Below are 17,015 nucleotides of genomic sequence, written 5' to 3'. Positions count from 1 at the left end.
ACAATGTTTTACAATGACCACACAAGAAAAAGATAGATTTCTTACTATCTTAAGGAGTGTAAAGCTTCCAGATGGATATTCTTCAAATATTTCTGCTTGTAGTGAGCTGAATCAACGAAAAATGGTGGGTTTAAAGAGTCATGATTACCACATCTTAATGGGTCAGTTGTTGTCTATCGCTATACGTAATGTTTTACCACAATTTGTTGTAACAGAGTTATGTCGCTTCTTTCAAGAAATAAGTTCAAAGGTATTAAATATTATTGAACTGGATAAGTTGCAGGAGCATATTGCACTTACGTTGTGCCATTTAGAGATGATTTTTCCTCCATCATTATTCACCATAATGGTACATTTGACCATCCATCTGACAGAAGAAGTGAAACTAGGAGGTCCGGTTCAATTTTGATGGATGTATCTAGTTGAGAGGTAACTTAGATTCTATTTAAAAAGAAATATATCATTAAACAAGCTTCTCTTGCTTCAAGACTGAAATAATTTTGTTATATTTTCTCTGTAGGGCCTTTAGGCGTTTTAAGTATTATGTCAGAAATCGAGCTCAACCTGAAGTGTCCATTTGTAAGCAGTATATTCCTGATGAGTGTCTTACGTTTTGCTCTATGTATCTTGATGGAGTAGAAACACGATTTAATCGTATTGGTAGAGTGGATGATCACCCTATGGCTGAGCATGACTTAGGTCCTGAATCACAAATTCAACATGTTTTTCCTTTACTTGGGAGACATGTTGGTGCTTCTAGAATGGATACACTTAGTCCTATAGAACGACAACAAGCTCACCGATATATCTTAGTCAATAGTTATTTCTTAGATTACTATTGCAAGTAAGTTTTCTACTCTCATCTGAAAATATTTTCGTGATTATGGTTAATTATCATAGTGATTTTTCGTTTTGTTTTGAAAATTATAGGATATTTAAGAGTGAATTAAGAAGATCACAATTACAACGTCGAAGAAGAGGAAATGTGATAGATATAGATCGACATGTGCATCTCCATTTTGGTCAATGGCTTTAGCAAAAAGTAGAAAAGTATGACCTTGTTGGTATTTCTGCTGATATTCGTTGCCTTGCACTTGGTCCATCTAGTAAGATTTTAAAGTTCTCAGCATATAACATCAATGGCTTCAAGTTTAGAACTATAGAAAGGGAGCAATACCTAAGAACTCAGAATAGTGGAATTTTTGTCTCAGCTGAAACCATTAGTTATGCTAGTTCACTTGATCTTAATCCTAGAGCCGGAGATGTTTCGTACTATGGGAAATTAACTGAAATTCTAGAATTGAACTACTATGACTCATTTAGAGTTATATTATTCAAATGTAAATGGGTTGATACTCGTGATGCTAGAGGGTATAAGAAGGATGATGTTGGTCACACTATGGTAAATTTCTCTCGTTTAATTCACACTAGAAATGGTGAAGAAGATGAGCCTTATGTCCAGGCTTCTCAGGCAAGATTGGTTTACTATGTGGAAGATCCACAAGAAAAAAGAATGGAGTGTTGTTGTACACGTCCAACCAAGAGACTTGTATGATATAGATGATCCTACTATTTCAGATGAAATTTCTCCTGAAGTTATCATTGAAGAATGGAAAAACGATCTGTATCCCTCTCGGAAGTTTCATATAGCACCATAACTACACAGAATTCAAACCTCGATCTCTGGCCACGCAAATCAGAAGTTCTAGTCCAGTTTCCACATAATTTGGAAGTTAAAAACCTCAGAACACACGAACGATGAATTTATTGGTTTATGACTTAAACCAATACTAAACCACTTAAAACCAACACTAAACCAAAATTTAAAACCTGACCACTTAAAACCAATACTAAACCAAAATTAAAGCCTGAACCATCTCCATTTCCTCTTTCTTCATCTCTGGATCACAAAACAAAGAGATACGTCTCCGCTGCTGGCGTTTTGAACGAGAAGCTTATAGGAGGAGGAGCGAGGAACGGTGATGTATTTGCGGCGGCTCTGCCGTAGAATCTGAGGATGAGAAGAGCTGTTAGTGAACATGATGTTGAATCACCGGCAAAGACCGTCAGAATTGAAATTGGCGTGAAGAGAAGTATCGATTATGAAATTGAAATTCTCCGTTTCGTTATCGAGAGAAGAAATTGAAGAATTTTTCCCATTGTTTTGTGGAGAAAAAACCCTCTGAGAACACGTTATTTGAAAAAGAATTGCGGATATATGAAGTTGGATTTAAGTCAATCTCAATTTTGGTCCACTTTTTTTCTGTAAAACTCAATGAGAATCTGCAGACCCGGATTAGTGTTGTTGTAAGTGAAAACGACTGCAGCAGAGGATTTCCTGCATTGATCCTGGGGGAAAGCATGACATCGTTCGCAGAAGAGACAAAATTAGTGATGTAGAGTCTCATTGTTGTCTCATTTTGGTGAATCATTATCATTGTTTAGCTTATAACAAAGAATTTGCAGGTTGAGAAGATGGTGCATTATCATTTAAATAATTGCAGAGAACAAAAAAAGCAGTATAAAACATAGAAAAATAGTTACAGAGATTGAGCAAACCGAGTCATACAAAGAGAACAATAAACAGACTTGTTGTCTCTTCTAATCTCATTCATCCTTGACTAAAAGTGCCTTGAGACAATTTTACTTGAGAGACAATGCCTTGAAAAGGCTTTCCTTACTATCAGATTCATCGTGTGGTGGTGAGTGGTGACTGAGATGATTTACAACGTGGTTGGGATGATTCGACTTCATCATCATGAATATCGCCATCAACAGACCAATCGATTAGATTTATTGGTTCTCAAAATCTTGGGTTCTTCAATTATGAGATTTAGAGATTTCGATCTTAAATTTGGGTTGTACTGAGGTTAAATCCGGTTTTTTAGTTCTAACGTGGTTAACAATTGTCTGGGTAGTAGTAAACCGAACATAAACCGTGTTTATTTGTCTTTAGGTTATGAATTTTGATTTTATGTGTTATGAGGTTTCAAATTTCTGATTTGTGTGGACCGAGATCGAGGTTTAAATTTTGTATAGTTGTGGTGCTATATGAAACTTACGAGGGGGCTACAGATCGTTTTTCCTTGAAGAATCTCAGCCTCCTGTTCAAAGTTCAATGATTATATCTGATAATATTTCTAATATTAGATTAGTGAGGCAAATAGAAGATCTTGAAAATATAAGAGGTATCAGGTATGTGGATTACATTATAGTAACTCTATGTGTTGTCTTCTTTATTATGGTCTTTTGTTGATTCATATCTTTTTCCAGTGGCATATCCTCAGGTGGGTCACTTCTTGTTTTACTTTTGACAACTTTGGTTTTCTTACTATATTTTCGAGGCTTACCAAAATCAAATGTTTCAGAATACTAATGATGATGATGAATATTACTTCTAGTTGAAATATTTGCATGAATCATGAGAAAATTGATAACATTGAGAGTTAGTGATTCATATAGATAGTATATTACATGATTCGACATCTACAACTGGGTTCAAGAGATCAAAGGATGGACAACTCGATTTGAATCGGTTGAATTCAAATGGACTCCACGGGAAGCAAATCTCATTGCTGACAAACTGGCTAAAGCACAATGATTTCAAATATCAGATTATCGGTTTCATTTAACTATTCCAACATGTATCCGTTCAACTATCAATCTTGTACGAATATCTTCCAATCAATAAACGAAGTCAAGTGCTAAAAAAAAAAAATCTACGATTAATCTTCGTAAATCTCCGATTTCTGAGCTAGGCACTAAGCCCATGTCGGACGCCTAATTAGCAGTTTAACGATTTTTAAAAATTACAAAATTAGAAAATAATCAAATTATTAAAATTATGAGATTTTTGTTTCTCTTACAATGTTTTAGTCATAATTATGATCTTAAATATTTTAAATTAATTTTGGTATAATTCATTTACACTATTAATATGTATATATAAACTTCAAAAATGTATATGATTCGGAAATTTCTCAAAAAGAAGTTTTGATTCCAAACAAGTTGTTTCTTTGTACCCCCACTTACAATTCGATGCAACTTAGTTCTACCAACTAATTATTAAAAAAAAAAGATAATAAAAACAAAAGGTTAGAGATTAGTCAAGAGAAAAAGGGTTAGTCGAGCGATTTAACTTGGGTTACGAGAGTACAAATGCTTTTTCACCAGAAATTAAGATTTCAATATATTAGCTAATTGATTTAAATAATAGCTCTGGACTTTCGGCAAAAACCGAGAAACCTGAACCGAAAGAACTGAGTTTTTTGGTTTTCGGCGCCGAATTTGAGAAACTGTGTAAACCGATCGGCAAAAATATTTAAGGATTCCGGTTATCATCTCGGTTCGGTTTGGCAAGCCATAACCGAACGGTTCTTTGGTTCTCTTCCAATCATCATCTATCGTCGAAGATTTGCCATGGTTAAGCTGAAAAAGTAAGGATGAGTTTAAGATCTGCCATCGATGAGCTGAAGAAAGACGATGGACTAGAGCAAAATAAATAAACAAAACGCTAGGGTTTTTTTGGACTTATAGAATAAAAGATATGTTTAGGCCAGGCCCAAATATTTTTACAGCCCATGTGATATATGTAATAAAATAAGAAAATCCTACTTCTTTTTCTACACTTTCACTCTTGCCTCTCCCAGCCGTTTCTTCTTCAACCTCTCAAAAATCTGAAAATTAGATCTCTTTTCTTATTCGATTCTCAATTCTTTACAGTATGAAAAGTTCAACTTTCTCAATTCTTCTATTTCATTTCGTTCAATTCTTCCACCTAATCCCCCAATCGTATTAAAGCAATAAAATCCTACTATTTTATGTTTGAAGCTCGAATTTGCTCACTATTGACATATCTGATCTGACCTTTAATCCTTTTCATGGGTTTCATCGTTTTTACATGGTTGTAACTCTTCGTAACCCAAAAGAAGGGTTTTTGATTGGATTTTACAAGTTTCATGGAGGATACTTAGTTGTAGTTTACATTCGGTTAACCAAACTAACCGGAAAAAAATTCAGTTCGGTTTAATTCAGAATAGATTTTAAAGCAAATAACTGAACCGAATAAACCGATTACCGAATAAACCGAACCAAATTTTTATTCGATTTAATTCGGCATAATTTTTAGATAACCAAAATTTTGAAAAACCGAATAAACCAATCCAATTAAACCGGATAAACTGAATGCGTAGGGCTAGATTTAATGTATCTATTTATTGTAAATTTAAAAATAAATTCATTTTGTCTTTTTTTTTTTGTGAACTGATATTATTAATAAACTTAGTTCCAACCAAGGTAAAATACAAAGTAGAATACTATGCCCAAAAGAGGGGAGACTTAAGTCAGTGTACTAAAAGAATGTTCCCAGAGTCAAAGACCGGAGGCCAGAAACTAGGTACTAACAAGAGAACTAAAGAAACTATACATAACCGAGCATTTGATAACAAAATTCATTTTGTCTAAACATTTGTATTGTATTTGTTATTTAAAAAATCATACGGGAATTGATTAGGGAGGTTGAATATGGGCCGACATGTACGGCTCTTCGGGCTCACGTTTGGAAACTCGAAGTTCCCCTGAAGGTTCCACATTTTTTTGGCAGATTGCGTCCGGTACTCTCCCTGTGACGGAACGGATTGCTCAGAGGGGTGTCAGATGCGATATTACGTGTAATCGGTGGAATCTATTAATCATGCTCTCTCTGAGTGTCCTCGTTCGCGCAGGATATGGGATTTTTCACCGGTTTCGGTAATCCCTGATGGTTTCCCATTTGGCTCCGTGTATTCGAACCTAGACTTTATTTTTTTGCGGGCATCAACCCAATCGGGGGTTTCAGATATATGTTATCGTCTACCATGGATTTTATGGTCAATTTGGAAGGACATGAATAAAAAAAGTTTTTCAGGGAACATAGGCATAGCCAATGGATATTATGATTCAGGCGGTTAATGACAAATTACTGTGGGAGGAGGCTAAGTCCTTCTCTGCGTGATATCTGGATTCTTCGCCAACTTTGAAAGTCAGGGACCCTTTCCCCGTTGCCAGGTTGATGGTTCCTGGAAAAATTCAGACCCGCTTATGGGTCTTAGTTGGTGGTTTTGTAATAGTGAAGATAAGACGCTACTTTAGGGAGCTCGGAGTCATACTCGCAGCCCTTCACCCCTACACTCAGAGTTACAAGCCTTGATTTGGGCAATAGAATCCCTCCTGGCGGTTGGCGCTGACTGTCAAAGTTTTGAGATAGATTGCTCAGAGTTAGTCGATGGTGCAGTCACCGGAAGATTGGCCCGCCTTCTCGAATCTGTTGGACGATTTCACTTAACTCATATCATCCTTTTACTCCTTTAATCTTACCAGAATCCCGCGTGAATCAAATGTGAGGACAGATTGTCTAGTTCGTTCTTCGAGATCTTTAGTTTCTGAATTTTCTTTTGTAAACTCTTATCTTCGGGTTTGGACAACCAACCTCGGAGTTATCTTTTAATTTAATGTTTGGTTGAAAAAAAAAAAAAAAAAACTCTACAAATGTTTTCATTTTAGCAAAACCTAAACGAAAACGGAGTCCCACAACAACAACATTTTTTTTTGTATAATAATAATAATTTGACACAATTTTTATTTTTCTAAAAATTTTGACTTGGACGGAGGTAAATCCTGTTGGTAGAGAGCACTAACGACGATCATCGAGCGATGGATTTGGCTGAACTATGGGCTATTTTCGGACCCGGGTTCTCCGGCGCAGTCTTCGGAACCGGATGGTGGTTTTGGGTTGACGCCGTCGTGTGCAGTTCCATTCAAGTTCCCTTCGTCCATTACCTTCCCGGTAAAAATTTACATCCATCGAACTATTCTCCCGTGATTTTAGGGTTTTCAGAAAATCTGATTTGGGGGTTTCGCTCTCGTCGCAGGCATATTCGCATCTCTCGGAGCTTTGATGTTCAATTGCGTCAGAAAAGAAGACATTGATTACTCTCCTTATGACGAAGGCGAGTGGAGGTTCGTTTTCTATTCTTCCTTGATTTTGAAAAATTCAGTTCTTTAACAACCAATACAAAGACTTGACAACTGTGGAAACTAGAAGATAGGTTAAGCTTTTAGCTAAGATTTGCGGCTGATGTAGCTTGAGAAGCAGTTTATGTGATGGTATCATCGCAGTTGTTTCTTTCTGATTAAGTTTTTTTTAGAAAAGATAAGACATAAGAGCTTGGTTAGTCTGTAATTCTAATCTCTGTGGAAGCTGGAAGATAGTTGATATATCTGTGTGTTATTATCCGAAATCAAGTTCTCGCTGAGATTTGTGGCTGATGCATATAGTCTCTTAGTATTCTTGATTTGTGTTTTATGTTTTTCGATTCTTGGCTTTAGATTGAAGCTATGGCTTTTCATAGCGTGTATGTCGTAGCATTTGTTTTTCTCTAGCTGCTTGCGTTGGCTTCACTCACTGGTCCAGTCTTTAAATCAAGATAAGACTTAAGAGCTTGTTTACTAAGAGTTTCTTATCTGTATCCCTGTGCAAACTAGAAGATAGTTGAAATATCTAATGTGCTTATAACACTCAGTCAAGTTTTCACGGAGACTTGCGGCTTGTTTCAACCATTTTTTATCTCTGTTTTTATGTATTTGGATTCTTGGCTACAGATTGAAGCTATGGCTTTTCATAGCATATGTCGTAGCATTTGTTTCTCTAGCTGCTTCTGTTGGCTTTGTGATTCAGTTCTTAAATCAAGATAAGACTTGAGAGCTTGGTTGACTCGTGTTTCTAATCTGTACTCCTGTGGAAACTAGAAGATAGTTGAGATATCTTGTGTGTATATAACCCTCGTATCTGAAAAGTCAAGTTTTAGCTGAGACTTGCGGTTAGTTTCAACCATTTGTGATTTTTTTTTTTATGTATATGGATTCTTGGCTACAGATTGAAGCTATGGCTTTTCATAGCGTATGTCGTAGCGTTTGTTTCCTTAGCTGCATCTGTTGGCTTGCTGATTCAAGATTCGGTCGTCATTACTGGGCCTTCGACTTGGACTGGTGTGGCTGGTGTTTTTCAATGCGTGTTTGTATTGATAAGGTAAAGGCATTCTATACTTTTATGTTTCTCTAATGCTTTCGACTAGTTGTGCATATCTTAAATCACTACCAAACGCTGATTTTTGATTGGGAAAATGTGACGGAGAAGATTATACTAGATGAATTATTGAAAATCCATACAAACTTGTATTAAAGGAGCATGAGATTTAGTGATTCATACAATCTTATTGGGACAATCCATAATATAAGTAATAGGCTGCCTTTTTTTTATTGCATCTGAGGCAAACTAGCTTATGGGAATCATCTTTCATAGTCAGAGTAGATTTTGACTGAGAACAATAAATTTAAAATAAAATTATTGGTTCATTTTCATTGAGATTAGTTTATAGTAGCTAGAGATAGCACAAGATTGTATGGCACAGTCAATCCTGGAAAATGGGATTTGTATTTGCAATGAGACAGTAATGCATACTAACCTTTTTGTTTTCTTGTACTGTAAATCTTATCTGTATATCCTTGGTCACTGACCACAATTCTTTTGACAGTGGGCTAATGTATTGGACGTCACATTCAGAGTAAGTAGACGCACAGGCACATACTTCATCTGCGACTCAAATACATTCTGTGACAACATAAGTTCCTATCTTTTTTTCTCTACTCTGTAAATTCCTGTGTCTTGTCTGGTCAGCTTGACCTGTGTGCTAGATTCCTCTGTTGCATCAGTGTGTGTTTGTGTTAAACTTTGTCACTGTTATTGAATATCCACCTTTAGTACAAGAATATAAGTTGGACTCCGAATCAATCAGTTGAGTGTTAAACATTTCTGAGCATGTTCTTTATTTGGTTCATCTAGAAAAGAAACACGAAAACCTGTGATTGGTAAGAATCAAATGGATAAAATTTGAGAGATACGAGAGAATATGCTATAAAGGATATAGAGATGATAGAAAAGAAGACGAGAGAAGAAAGAGACATCAGTTTGATGGGGCTTCTTAGAGGTAAAACAAGAACAGAATATACACGAGTTCTTGCCGATAGTAACAATGTCAATATGAGTACATTTTCGTTCGTTAAAGATCCTAAGATAAATGGGAGTAGAAAAGAGTTTTTTTTTTAATCACAATATATTTGGCCCTCGAGGCGGTTTTCTAAGTAATATTGCTCTGCGAAGCTTGAATTTGGTTGCAAATGTTCACACCTAAGCTTGGTCAAATTTACATAGATCCTCTTTAAACTAGACGAAGCCGCCTATAGTTTCGTCTGCATAGCCCAATATTAAATTTTTTTGCCTATAGCCTTTTGCGCTTTACTTAAAGCATTTCTAACCATATATATAGGCACGTCGAAGAAGATTGGTCATCTGAAAACTGAACGATCACTGATATAGCTTCGATCATATTTTAGTTGAGGGAGTTTAAGAGTATTCTTTAAGATTCAATGTCGAATCTTCTTCCAACGGGGAGTCTTGATGCAGAACATCGAATGGGTGATGGGTGTATTTTTTGGTTGACTCAAATTTGTTGCGTCTTAAGCTTTGTGTTAATAAAAAACCCTTTGGGATAGAGCAGTAACAGAACCATAGTGTAAGAGCCAATTCTCTTGCTCATTTAACATTAGAGACAAAAGAAGATGGGAAGAAGAGAAACATGTGTGAGAGCTGAGCCATTCTTTTCAGACCAAAGAAAGATCTACAAAGTCTGAAGAGGGCAGGACACTCATATGGCAACTCAAAGCCTCATCAGCTTATTTGCACTATTTGCAAACCATCAAAACAACCAAACAAAAACCCTCCCTGCCTTTCTCATCTTCCATTGCCAAAGTAGTAGCTAAGCTTTTCTCAAGAACAAAAAGACCACCAACAGAAGAAGAATAATAATAAAAAAAAAGAAATTAGAAACTATCTTCCAAACACCAGTACTTTCTTCAGTTTAGTAAAGTTGGGTTCATGAGTTTTAAGCTACATCCTCTCTTGCCTCTTGTATCATGGACAGTCTCTGCGGAAGCGACGGCCTTAGCTTCTTGTACTGTTTGACCAAAAGAAAGAACATAAACAATTATTCCTCTTTTAGGTTGCAATATTCTGAGAGAGACAGCGGGACTGTTTAGTCTTGTTAAATGTTTTTACCTGTTCAACAAAGGCTTCTATCTCCTCCACTGTGAGTGCTTCATCTTCGCCACTGTTTTCATCCCAGCCGAGCGATCTAAGGAACTCTGCTTCTTTCTCATCTGGAGTGTCTGCTGCTTCAAATCCACTCGTATGAGAGGCTACCTGGACTCTTTCAGTCACTTCGAGGCCACTTGTTGCCTGTGGACTTGAAGGGTCACTAGCTACAAGTTCCTTTGAGCTGTTGACTTTTCCCTCAACAGAAGAAGAAATGCTGGTTGAAGAGTTAACAGGATCAGTGGAGATGCTTGTTGAAACAGTTTTCTGCTTCAGAGCACTGTAAAATGCACTTCTGCTCTGAGTTTGAGCAGCAGAAGATTTCTTTTCAATAGTTTGGCTAGATATCATGGAGAAGGCACTAGCTCCCTTGAGCTCCTTCGGGCTGTTTGTACTTCTGACAGGAGGAGATTGTGTTGATTGGGCATTGGACATCAGCTGGCTAGAGGCGGCTCGACTGTTTGTATTAGCACTAGGAGTTCCAGATTCTTTAACAGCACTGACACCGTTTTCCCTAGCCGGTTTGAGAACCAACAGCTTCTTCTCAGATTTGATTTGACCACTGGGGTTAGACTGTAAATTCCCAAGCAGTACAGAGGGCTGTTGTTGGGCATTTCTCGAGGGAGCAAGACAAGTTTCACCAGCCCGAATCACTTGCTTTGTCTTGGATTTATCAGAAGAATTCAGACTCTGACAAATCAAATAAAGCAGATATCCGATTATAGCACTAGATGAATGAGGAATAATAAGATTGACTAAGGTATGTACTTACCGAGCACTTTGGTGCTGAAGGCACAACCGGTATCAATTGCCTTGACTGCTTGATTGCCAAGTCCTCAAGTCTTTGTGTCTTCACAGATCCCTGAAAACAATGGTTTATAATCTTAGACAACCAGAGAGGCAAGTGTACAATAAAGTTACACAAAGATGCTGCAAAATCATACCTGGGGAGGGGTGTGAGTTCTTGCTGGAGCCTGCACCAATGCTTCAGCCATGTTCAGACCAGTCGGTCCAGATAAAGCTCTCGTGCTAACAGCATTAGCTTTTGGAGACGTTAATGACCCAGCACAAACCTTTTCAATGACATTGGGAACCTCTGCCAGAGCCGACGTCCAACCTTCCCCACCAATCAAAGCTGAGTTACCAACTGGCAAGTTTTGAACAGCTGAACTTAAACCAGGAGATGAGACTCGTACAACATCTTGCCCACCTTGCTTCTCCTCAGCACCAAGCGAAGGAAAATCCTTATCAAACCCAGTTCTCTGAAAGCTATTCCCAATACTAGATCCAGAAAGTATTCCATTACCGTTATAACTATTACTACTGCCACCATTTTTCAAACCCACAGTTAATCCTCGAGATAAGTGATCGCCCTGTTTCCTTGTCACCATTGAATGTGATCGTCTCAATGGATCCGGATCCCTACCAGTCAGGATAGTTCTAATAGGAATAGCAGTGTCAAGGTCCCAAGGATCTACATAGCTTACCCTATCCTTCTCCCTGCTGCGGTCCTTATCCCTTTGACTCCTATTAAAGTTGAAACTACTATATGCATGCTTTGCAGACCCATTACTAGAGCCTCTCCTTGAATTAGTAGAAGAAGATCGATCCAGAAAAGGAGAATGAATTGAATCAATGTCACTTTTGCTCCTAGAATTCCTATTCCTGATATTATGTTGTAAAGATGCAGAATCTACACAAGAAAAAAACAAGATACGAAAAAACAGTTAAAATCACGTGATAGCGACTAAGGAGGTTAGGATCAACACGGGAAAACCAAAATATAACAAACTATCAATGAGATGCTCCATGACTCGAACCTACCTGAATGAGAAGAAGATGATACAAGGAGGTGGTTTGAACTCCCACCACCAGAAGCATGCCCTGAACTTCTCAACCATTCCGGAGCTAAAGACTGTTCACCTTTGTCCATTAGAAAAGCTGTACCTCATCAGATAAAAGAGAGAACATACACTTCCTCTGACCTTCACCCCTCAACTACAATAGAGAAAGCTCCTCTTACAAAATTCAGCAAAGTTCTAACGTATCCTAGCTTTCTCTAGCATCTAAAAAATCCTAGCACGGCAAAGGGCAGGAGAGGAATCCAAATGCAATCCCTAGGCTCCTCCTTAAAACTCTAATGCACAAATCCAAATAGCTTGTTTCTCCAAGATGACAACACCTTCTACACTTCCATTAGAAGACAATTTAGCTACAAACTAGGGAACACTCATCCTTGCAAAAAAACCAAGGGACAAACCCTACAGAGCTCCGTCCAAATGCCACAGCCACAATTCAAGTGATATGAAACCCTAACACCTAGGCTTACAATCTCAAAATCTAATCACCAGTGCCAGTATTAATCAGCCCAAATCTCTACCTAGGGTTCAACAAGACCATCAAACTCCGCTCTCAAACCAACATCAGAACACACCAAAACCCCCCCCCCACAAGGGTATGTAAGGAAGAGATAGATAGAGATACAGAACACACCAAAACCCTAACCTAGAAAGAGATTGTTCGCCTCGTAGATTCAATCGCTCAATCGAAAGAAATGGCCTTTTTTTTTTTTGATAACCCACAACGAGAGAAGACGACAAGCTTCCTAAAGCGCGATAGAAGAAGAAGGATGGATTAAGATGGAAACTTGCAGAGAAAATATTCCGAATCAGAAAGGGAAATGATGAAATTAGGGTTTTTGCGAGTGGTCGAAGAAGAAGAAGAAGAAGAAGAAGAAGAAGAAGAAGGGAGGCGAGAAAAAAAATTGTAAAATTGGTTCTTCTCTTCTGTGTGTGTAAAATTTTTGGGAACGAAACGTATGAAGAAACAAAGAGCCTTTTTTTCCTCTCCTTAGAACACAATACTCAAACAAAAAAACATTTTAATTTTCATTTCATTTTACATATTAGAATCTGTTTTCTTTGTTTAATCTAATTTGAATATTTAGTTAAAATTTCGGTACGTAAGAAGTACAATTTAGGCCCAACCAATGATCCTAGATGGGCCCATAAATGCGCGTGATGTCCGGAAGTTGTATCGCCGCCGAGCGCGTGCTGCAATGATTGCGTCTCTAGAACCCTCCTTCTTTTTCTATAAATACCATTCCTTCTCTTCTCTCATTATCATTTTATCGAGTTTTGGTGCTCTCATCGTTCAGGTATTCTCCCTTCTTATTATCTCGTCGTTATTCTGCTTGTTAGTGTTTCGCACTTTTCGTTATCAATTCCCCTCGATCCGTATCTCCCGACCTTTCCGCCGACAGTCACCATCGACGAGCTACGTCTTTTGAGTTTGATGGTTTGGTTAGGGCTGCTCGTCGCAAGGCCCGGTCTCGGGTTTCTTCCGATTTGTCGTCGACGGGTTCTGACATGGATCAGTTTGAAGAGATCCAACGTCGTCTTTTTTATGAGACGGCCGTTTCCAGCTCATCGGGACTCCCCTGTAAGATCTCTTCTTTGATTAACGAGCCTTTAACTAACGATCCGTCTTTCCCTGAGATGGATGATGTTCCTCTGCCCACCGAGAATATTTTCTCCCATATACGCCGATCGAAACTTGACATTGGCGAGGCAATTGAAACGGTTCGCATTGGGAAATTAAACGTCGAACCTAATATTTTGATCCCAACTCCAGTTCAGCGTCCCTGGGATGCCCCTCATGGTTTCATATGTCTCTCGGAGATATATTTTACCGAATGTGGACTTATTTTCCCGCTTCCTTCCTTCTTGATGACGTATTTTGCTCGTCGTAAGGCAGCCGTTTCTCAATTTGCCCCGGCAACCTTTCGAAACGCCATGGGTCTCTCAATCATGGCCGAGGCTGCGCGGGTCAAGCTCACTTGTGATCATTTGGAGGAGTTGACATGTCTGAACTCGTCGAATCGGAATAAAACTCCTGGGATCTACTACTTGGCTTCAACAAAGAAGACGATCCTCGTTGAAGGTGCCAAAGGAAAAACGTATAATTGGAAAGGCTCGTATTTCTTTCTGGAAGTTGTCCCGGGGGTTATTGAGGATCCATCAATTCTTTGGTTTTCTGGGTGGAACCCTTCACCCGGTAGCCGACCGTTTTTTGCTTAAATATTTCTGTCCTTTGCCGGCCTTTGGTTTTTCTTAACCCTTTTGTTTCGTTTATTATTTTTGTAGTCGTTATTCCAAGGTGGCTGCTTCCATACCCTCCTTCTTTCCAAGCTGAGATTGACGCGATCAAGCTCTTTAGTCCTTACGTTTGGCCATGTACTGAAGCGAAGAGAGATCGTCCGAGAAAAGCACTAGCTCATCCGAAGAAGAAAGGTAGTCTTTGTATATTTTTGCTATCTTTAGGTTTCGCACTTTTGATCCAACGTTTTTCTGTTGCCCCTTGTTTTAGCCGGAACGATGGGCAAATTGAATATGAACGTTCCTAACGCATCTGCTCGTTACCGCCGAGTGTCGGAGCCATCCTCTCTTCCTCGTTCGACTCCTCAATCAGATGCTCGTCTTGCTGTTAATCCTTCAGGCGATGGCTTGACTAAGAAGGTCCCTTCTCAATCTCATCGGTCGTCCGATGCTTTGTCGAAACAACCTTCAAGACCCCTTCCTTTAAACCGCCACATCGGTTCTGCCTAGACACTTCCGAGGAGGAAGGTGGACGAGACTTCTGGTCGTAACACCGAGGTTACGAAGAGTTCTCAGAAGAGGAAGGAGGGCGCTGATCAAGAACGATCTGACCCGCCGAAGAAGTCCAAGACGTCTAATTTTGGCTGGAGTGTTTCCCACACTTCCGAAGCTCGTCCTTTCCCGGACGACTCTCAGTCTTGCGCCGAGCTTTTTCGGAAGATTCACTTCGGCCCTGGTTGCATACTTCCCGTTGAGACGATGAAGGAAGTTGATGCGATTGCTGACGTTGCTCAGGCCTCCTTTGAGGTTCGCCTTTTTAACTCAGCATCTTCTTTTTTTTTTTTTTGTTGTTCTCACTCCCCCCACCACTTTTTTTTTTTTTGAAATAGCTTATTGCACGAACAAATCGTTTGGCCTCACGCTATGAGCGCCGCGTCCGAGATTTGGAGGACAATCATTCAGGAGCGTCAAACTTTTCTGATAGGATTGAACGCCTCAAAGCCCAGCTAGGGGAAGTGGTTCGATCCAACCAGAGGCTTAGCAACGAGGTGTCGAAGCTGGAAAATCATCAGTGCTGACTAATCTCAGAGAGGAATGGCCTTATGACAAAGCTTGAGGCGTCGGACGCTGCGTGTAGCAGGTTGAAGCTTACTCTTAACTCGGAGACGAAGAGGCTTAGAGATCGGCGTGAAGATTTCAAATTTTTCGAGAGAATGCACGCTTTTCACAAGATGGCCGTTCGTGTGCAGAGGCTATTGACCAAACACAAGGGGTATGCTGACGCGGTTGAGGCGTCGAGGGAGAAATTCCTTAAGTACAACCAAGCTGTTGGGAATGTCCAAATGCTCGAGACGCTCGTCCGAGGGTCAGATTTCTCTACTCCAGGAGGGGGTCAACGAGAGGGTCGTCGCCGTGATGAATCAGCTGAAGGACGAAGTTGAAGGTTTTGATCTGCCGGACATTACCGATGCTAACTTCAGCGTTTCCATGGTCTTTGCCGAGCCGCTTCCCCCGGTTCCGACATGGGTCGCTTTGCCTGTTAGCAAGGATACTGAGGGTCATGATGACGAAGGGGGAGGAGATGGGTCTGAGAGTGGAGAGATGGAAGGCGATGGGGTCGCTGTTTCTCTTGTTTTTGAGATAAAAGAGAGAAAACTGAATTCTTGAGATTGTGGGTGAGTTTGGGAGATTTGTTGGTTTTTCTTGGGAGATTTAAAGCTAGGAATGAGCTAGAAGCTTGCTAGGAGGGTTGGATTCGTTTCTGTTGGTCAGAATCTTCCTGCAAAGAGGTGAGTGCATGACCATGGCTTATCTAAGCTAAGATCTCTAGTTTTTCTGTGATTTGGTGCTTATGTGGTTGTTTCTTTGAGTTCTTTGTGGTTATTCGTGGCTGCAATGGCTGGGTTTTGGCTTCTAGGGATGCATGGAGCGGATTGAAAAAGATTAGAGGTGAGATTCGGAGTTTCTGATCGAAGAAAATCGATGCTCGGCATCGGTGTCGATCGACACCAGTTGGGGTGTCGGTCGACACCAACGCGAGGACGGCTCGATAACTTTGGCGATTGTCGATCGACACCATGTGGAGGTGTCGGTCGACACAAACTAGGGTTTCGGGAATGTCGAGCATGGTGGCAGTCGACACCAGATTGTCAGTATCGGTCGACACCCTTCTTCAGTTTCGACGGATGATGCGATGCTTTGTATATTGCCTGGTTCATTTATTTGTTTGTTGTTTGTGGCATGTAAAGATCTTATTTTTTATGTGTATAGCCCATTAGATGGGAAAATTGCCTTACTGAGTATTTATAAAACACTCATGCATCTCAATTTGTGTTTGTGGTGCAGGTAAAAGCAAAGTGTGATCGTGGAATCAAGGCAATGAAGAGGAGGATGTTCTAGGGACTCGATTGGATGTTGTCTGACATTGCTAGGTTGCTAGAGTCGGGTCATTAGAACATTGCTAGGTTGCTGATTTTATGTTTTCTGATGATTGGTTATTGGATTATTGTTATACTTTGATATTGGTTATTCATTATTGGATATTTGTTGGTTAATGATATTGTTTTTGTTATCCGCTGTTGTGTGTTTGTGCTTAGGTGGATAGGGGGTATGGGACCAATAGTTGTAGAGTATTTATTATTATTATTATTATTATTATTATTATTATTATTATTATTATTATTATTATTATTATTATTATTATTATTATTATTATTATTATTATTATTATT

General features: G+C 39.2%; 3 protein-coding genes and 1 pseudogene across 4 annotated transcripts; 3 read left to right on the top strand and 1 right to left on the bottom strand.

Moving 5' to 3' along the window:
* Positions 1 to 316: 316 nt before the first annotated feature.
* LOC147924361 (uncharacterized) lies at positions 317 to 6,187 on the top strand (annotated as a pseudogene).
* Positions 6,188 to 6,520: 333 nt separating this feature from the next.
* On the top strand, positions 6,521 to 8,845 carry LOC104757881 (uncharacterized). Of its 2 annotated transcripts, XM_010480662.3 has the most exons (4): positions 6,521 to 6,823; positions 6,909 to 6,996; positions 7,913 to 8,065; positions 8,571 to 8,845. In XM_010480662.3, the coding sequence occupies exons 1-4, from the start codon at positions 6,691 to 6,693 to the stop codon at positions 8,602 to 8,604; spliced, it is 408 nt and encodes a 135-aa protein (XP_010478964.1). In that variant the 5' UTR covers positions 6,521 to 6,690; the 3' UTR covers positions 8,605 to 8,845. The 2 variants fall into 2 exon arrangements, with proteins under 2 accessions (XP_010478964.1, XP_087350371.1); XM_087494245.1 differs by lacking the exons at positions 7,913 to 8,065; positions 8,571 to 8,845 and adding an exon at positions 7,366 to 7,426 and having other exon boundaries at positions 6,595 to 6,823.
* An 827-nt stretch (positions 8,846 to 9,672) lies between these two features.
* Positions 9,673 to 13,911, bottom strand: LOC104757882 (uncharacterized). Its single transcript, XM_010480663.3, has 5 exons — positions 12,011 to 13,911; positions 11,131 to 11,879; positions 10,959 to 11,048; positions 10,151 to 10,876; positions 9,673 to 10,049 (listed from the first exon to the last, which is right to left on the bottom strand). The coding sequence occupies exons 1-5, from the start codon at positions 12,117 to 12,119 to the stop codon at positions 9,978 to 9,980; spliced, it is 1,746 nt and encodes a 581-aa protein (XP_010478965.1). The 5' UTR covers positions 12,120 to 13,911; the 3' UTR covers positions 9,673 to 9,977.
* On the top strand, positions 13,176 to 15,362 carry LOC147924360 (uncharacterized). Its single transcript, XM_087496736.1, has 6 exons — positions 13,176 to 13,343; positions 13,387 to 14,242; positions 14,332 to 14,478; positions 14,555 to 14,703; positions 14,794 to 15,090; positions 15,174 to 15,362. The coding sequence occupies exons 1-6, from the start codon at positions 13,176 to 13,178 to the stop codon at positions 15,360 to 15,362; spliced, it is 1,806 nt and encodes a 601-aa protein (XP_087352862.1).
* Positions 15,363 to 17,015: the final 1,653 nt, after the last annotated feature.

Source organism: Camelina sativa, chromosome 17, assembly GCF_030686135.1.
Source record: "Camelina sativa cultivar CO46 ecotype springtype chromosome 17, ASM3068613v1".
Classification (NCBI taxonomy): Eukaryota; Viridiplantae; Streptophyta; class Magnoliopsida; order Brassicales; family Brassicaceae; genus Camelina; species Camelina sativa.
The sequence above is the reverse complement of the archived record's forward strand: the minus strand, read 5'-3'. Positions and strand labels throughout refer to the sequence as shown.

Excerpts from the sequence above, each read along its gene's own strand:
- LOC104757882 (XM_010480663.3), bottom strand. The coding sequence starts at position 12,119 with ATGGACAAAGGTGAACAGTCTTTAGCTCCGGAATGGTTGAGAAGTTCA. Across the intron at positions 11,880-12,010 it reads ATCATCTTCTTCTCATTCAG|ATTCTGCATCTTTACAACAT; the intron begins GTAGGTTCGAGT and ends TTTCTTGTGTAG. Across the intron at positions 11,049-11,130 it reads GAACTCACACCCCTCCCCAG|GGATCTGTGAAGACACAAAG; the intron begins GTATGATTTTGC and ends CATTGTTTTCAG.
- LOC104757881 (XM_010480662.3), top strand. The coding sequence starts at position 6,691 with ATGGATTTGGCTGAACTATGGGCTATTTTCGGACCCGGGTTCTCCGGC. Across the intron at positions 6,997-7,912 it reads TATGACGAAGGCGAGTGGAG|ATTGAAGCTATGGCTTTTCA; the intron begins GTTCGTTTTCTA and ends TCTTGGCTACAG. Across the intron at positions 8,066-8,570 it reads TGCGTGTTTGTATTGATAAG|TGGGCTAATGTATTGGACGT; the intron begins GTAAAGGCATTC and ends TTCTTTTGACAG.
- LOC147924360 (XM_087496736.1), top strand. The coding sequence starts at position 13,176 with ATGATCCTAGATGGGCCCATAAATGCGCGTGATGTCCGGAAGTTGTAT. Across the intron at positions 14,243-14,331 it reads TGGGTGGAACCCTTCACCCG|TCGTTATTCCAAGGTGGCTG; the intron begins GTAGCCGACCGT and ends TTATTTTTGTAG. Across the intron at positions 14,479-14,554 it reads AGCTCATCCGAAGAAGAAAG|CCGGAACGATGGGCAAATTG; the intron begins GTAGTCTTTGTA and ends CCCTTGTTTTAG.